The sequence below is a fragment of the Salvelinus sp. IW2-2015 genome, linkage group LG13 (genome assembly GCF_002910315.2).
Source record: "Salvelinus sp. IW2-2015 linkage group LG13, ASM291031v2, whole genome shotgun sequence".
Classification (NCBI taxonomy): domain Eukaryota; kingdom Metazoa; phylum Chordata; class Actinopteri; order Salmoniformes; family Salmonidae; genus Salvelinus; species Salvelinus sp. IW2-2015.
In genome coordinates this window covers 956,265-961,100 of record NC_036853.1, presented here as the reverse complement: position 1 = coordinate 961,100, position 4,836 = coordinate 956,265, and the positions used below count along the sequence as shown (strand labels likewise).

At 38.8% G+C, this 4,836-nt stretch overlaps 1 protein-coding gene across 1 annotated transcript in view; it reads right to left on the bottom strand.

The window, feature by feature from the left end:
- The window catches only part of LOC111971947 (ras-related and estrogen-regulated growth inhibitor-like protein), a 12,745-nt gene extending 9,679 nt beyond the window's left edge, over positions 1–3,066 (bottom strand). Inside the window, exon 1 of the mRNA XM_023998738.2 lies at positions 2,751–3,066. Coding sequence (XP_023854506.1) covers positions 2,751–2,802 — 52 coding nt within the window. The 5' untranslated portion in view covers positions 2,803–3,066. The remainder of the gene's footprint in view (positions 1–2,750) is intronic.
- Positions 3,067–4,836: the final 1,770 nt, after the last annotated feature.

Below are 4,836 nucleotides of genomic sequence, written 5' to 3'. Positions count from 1 at the left end.
TGGGATATCTTTATTACATTCATATCTGGGGATATATTTATTACATTCATATCTGGGGATATATTTATTACATTCATATCTGGGGATATATTTATTACATTCATATCTGGGGATATATTTATTACATTCATATCTGGAGATATATTTATTAAATTCATATCTGGGGATATATTTATTAAATTCATATCTGGGGATATCTTTTATTACATTCATAATCTGGGGATATATTTATTACATTCATATCTGGGGATATATTTATTACATTCATATCTGGGGATATATTTATTACATTCATATCTGGAGATATTAAGTGATGGCTTTTCCATCATCGTGGGTGTACAGCCATATATTTGATCAAGGGTCATTCTGCATATCCAGTACTATATGTGACAAAATACTCATATTGAAGAGTTACACTGATTGACCCCTCATAACGGATTTGTTTTCTCAGACCACACTCCCCTCCATATCTGAATGGGTCCCCCATATATAATCACATTGTGGGACAAATTATGACAAACAGTGAGATTAAACAATTATTTACATGCTCCCACATACACTCTTAGAAATAAAGGATTAGATTTGTTCTTAAAGAGCTATAAACACTTGTCACTGGGGTGGTACCCTGTAAGGTCATCCTTTGTGCCTTTAGTTATAGGAACATGATTGTACCCTTGTTTATACCTCAGMTAGTACCTTTCTTACATGTAGTCCASAGGTACAAAAGTATGCATTTAGAAAATGTACATTTAGCCTTTATAGGGTAGCACCACAATAAAAAGTTMTTTGTTCTTTGTAAGTGACAAAAATGTTTACCTCTACCATAGACTAATTAAACTGGCACAACACTTTCACTCACGGGTGGCCAAAAATAACTAACGGAAAGCCATGCCCCCATTAAGCCACGCCTCCAATATAATTTCCCAGTGTGCCTTGCCTTTTCGAGTGAATTGTAGAGTTACCACCCATTACTGTATTTGTTAATGACAGAGACATTTTTAGCCCTGTGGTCTTCCCCGAGCGAGGTCCTAGGTGAATTKTGTCATTCAAATTTAAGTAATTATAACAAATACATCTCATAAGGCTTTATTATGAGGGTCTATGCTTACCCTAATACAGTAGGCTGAAACTCATGGTTTACAGGCCACGTCAGATATCAGTARTTTTTCACATTTCCTGCTTATTCCRTCCCAGTTCCAACCATGGAAAGGTTTCCAGAATTTTGCAAACCTACCTGCAATTCACACTATGCTAACTTGCAAAGGGATAAGTWATTCCTTTTGGAATCCAGCCAGAGKTAGACTATCGAACAGGTGGAATTATTATTTACCAGCAACCTACATTCACTGACTTCTAGGTTCAGAGACAATGTGAAGAGACTAACTAAGCCATTTAAACTGGAAGAACCATTTCAGTAACGGGTGCAAAAAATACAACCGTATTGATTAATTTAGAAAAATTCATGTTATTTATGTTTATGTAGCATAACATTAATGAATCAATGCAAAATCACAGATATTTAAACATAAATATGCTAATGATCATGGTACAAATTTGCCTTTTAGGGTACCACCACAGTAACCACGTTTCCATCCACAGTTTTTATGCGTGTAAAGTCACATTGTATAAAAAAACCCCCAGCTGTGATGGAAACAGGAAGTTTCGGTGTATCTTCATAAATGTCGACTGATAATTGTTCATTCGACATGGTGTGGATCTTTTGTGTCAGTGTAACGCTGTCGTAGTCGTTCTCCTCCTCAGACCGAGGAGGAGCATGGATCGGACCAAGATGCGGATTGGTAAGAAGTTCATTATTTAAGGAAAAAACAACAAACACTACAAAATACAAAAACCAACAAACGTGACTAACCCGAAACAGTCCTGTTGCTGCCCAAACACTGACACAGGAACAAAACACCCACAAAATACAAGTGAAACCCTGTGCTGCCTAAGTATGATTCTCAATCAGGGACAACGATTGACAGCTGTCTCTGATTGAGAATCATACCAGGCCGAACACAAATCTCCAACATAGAAAATCAAACCTAGACCCACCCACCCAACCACGCCCTGACCAACTAAAACAAATACAAAACAAAGTAAAACAGGTCAGGAACGTGACAGTCAGTAAAATAAATTCTGAGGGAAATGGCGGTGAAAAGGGTTCGTGTGCAAATATTGAGATATTAAAAAAATATATATATATATATTTGTCTCACAATACAACAGTGTAGACCTTACCGTGAAATGCTTACTTAAAGCCCTTAACCAACCAATTATTGGTCGACACAGTGTGTTGTGAAATCTGTGAATGTATTGTAATGTTTTAAAATGATATAAACTGCCTTATTAATTTTGCTGGACCCCAGGAAGAGTAGCTGCTGCGTTGGCTGCAGCTAATGGGGATCCATAATAAATACAAATACAAATACAAATGCAGTTCAAGAAATAGAGTTATGACCATAATAACCATCATATCAAAGTCAATTTGGAGCCGCGTGACGAAATGTTGTGTAGTCCTCCAAATGATGTATGATGAAACCATTATTTACATGGTTCCACATACAGACAGGTGTGTACTTGTATGACTTTGATCTTGAACTTGTTTCTCTTTACAAAATCGATTAGATTACAGATCTCTCACCCCCCCCCCACCCCCCTGCATATTGACTACCATATATTCCCCTCCCTCCAGGCACAGGGGCTCTGTCTGACCTAGAGATTTCTCTGCTCTCCGGTGGATCTCTCACCTGATTTCCCAGCGCCCTCACTGCCCAGCAGGGCCAGTTTGATGTCGTTCATGTCGCTCTTGATTTCTCTCCTCTGATCTCACTCTGGTCCAGTCCTGTGCTGTGCTGTGCTGTTGTGTTAGCTGGTTAGCTTTAGCACACTAACATGCCTCTTGGTCTTGAGAGCAACAGAGTGTGGACTGCCCCTTCAAAGAGTGGTTTCACAAATGCTTCCCTCTCACAAGACGCACACCCCTCTTTCTCTCACTCTCCACTATCTCTTTCCCACTCTTAATTCCTATCTCTCTCCTTTTGTCTGCCTTTTTCTATCTTTTACTCTCTGTCCTCTGTCTGTACTCTGTCTGTCCTCTGTCTGTTTCTTTCTCTCCTCTCCGTCTTTCCTCCCACTAAGGTAGAGGTTACTTCAAGGTCACTGAAGCGAATATTTTCTTTCCTCTCTTTATGCTTTCATCTCCGACTGTACAGTATTCTATGCCTCTTTTCACCATGTGATGTTTGCTTTTTCCCCCTGGGTGAATGTTCTCTACACGGTTTCATTGTTTTGAAGTGCAGCTCCCTTCCCCTTATTCACCTRTAGCATTACTGTTCACATACTGTAATGTATTTAGTTGTACTTCGTGGTGCATACAAATAAATACATTCAATCTACAGTGCACACATTGAAGAAGTTCCGGTGGTGAGTTGCTAGTGGCCATGCTAGTGGGAAAGTCCTGGATTAATACTGTATGACATCAAAACTCTGTATCAAAACATCGATCATACTCTGACATCGAACTGAGCTGTTTTGGATGAGACGTCAAACAATCCGTCTCCCCTCAGCTTCCCACCACACAAAATGTGGCACGTGTAGCCATTCCATCATCCTTAACCTCAATTTCATAGACGGTAGCCTAACACCAGCCAAGAAATGCAATATTATAGAAATTTCAGCCATTTTTTCCCCTGACCTTCTTTTGCTTGTGCAGGGCCTTTGTGCCCCATTCCAATCCGATTTAATTTGATCTTATTGTATCTGTTGACTGTAAAGCCACTGACCCACTTCCAGAAGAAAGACTTAACTTGTACCCCAGCCTRTCAAAATGGCCTGTTTTCCTTGGCTGTGTTCACCTAGGATAACACTGTTTGGGAAAACTGAAACAGCACCGTTTAACTGGTTTAAAGTTAGGTTAAATGCGAGCAATTCTAGAATCGAAAATAATAACAYAGCCACGACATGTTGATCCTCAGCAGCCATATTGCGTGGTACTCCATTCAGACACAAAGGGCTTTTGAAATGTTTACTAAAATATGGATTTGCTCTTCAAATGGAATCTCACTTCAAATTGTATACAGAGGGGCTGACCTCACATGAGGACACATAAGTGCTACCACATTGCAATGAGTTAGGGATGAAATGAGGACGGAACATGTTTCCTTTAATATCTGTTTCATTATCTTTAAAGGTGCAATCTGGGATTCAAACGACAACAAAGGAGTCACTGCATTAATTTATTTTGGGCAAAGAGCTGAGGGATAGAGCTAGATAAATGTAACCACAAAATAATTCATAGCTTGATTTATGGRATGCAAATGCTGATCATCCATGAGATCAATATGATTGTTTTAAGCTATACAATGTTTGTTTACAATGACATTGTTTACAAACAATGGAGTAAAATAAGCTTATAGTTTGGTTTCTGTTGGGGTAAGACAGGATAACCATGAGGCATATACAGTTGAAGTYGGAAGTTTACATACACCTAAGCCAAATACATTTAAACTCAGTTTTTCACTATTCCTGACATTTAATCCTAGTAAGAATTCCCCGTCTTAGGTCAGTTAGGATCACCACTTTATTTTAAGAATATGAAATGTCAGAATAATAGTAGAGAATTATTTATTTCAGCWATTATTTCTTTCATCACATTCCCAGTGGGTCAGAAGTTTACATACACTCAATTAGTATTTGGTAGCATTGCCTTTAAATTGTTTAACTTGGGTCAAACGTTTCGGGTAGCCTTCCCGAAGCTTCCCACAATAAGATGGGTGAATTTTGGCTCATTCCTCCTGACAGAGCTGGTGTAACTGAGTCAGGTTTGTAGGCCTC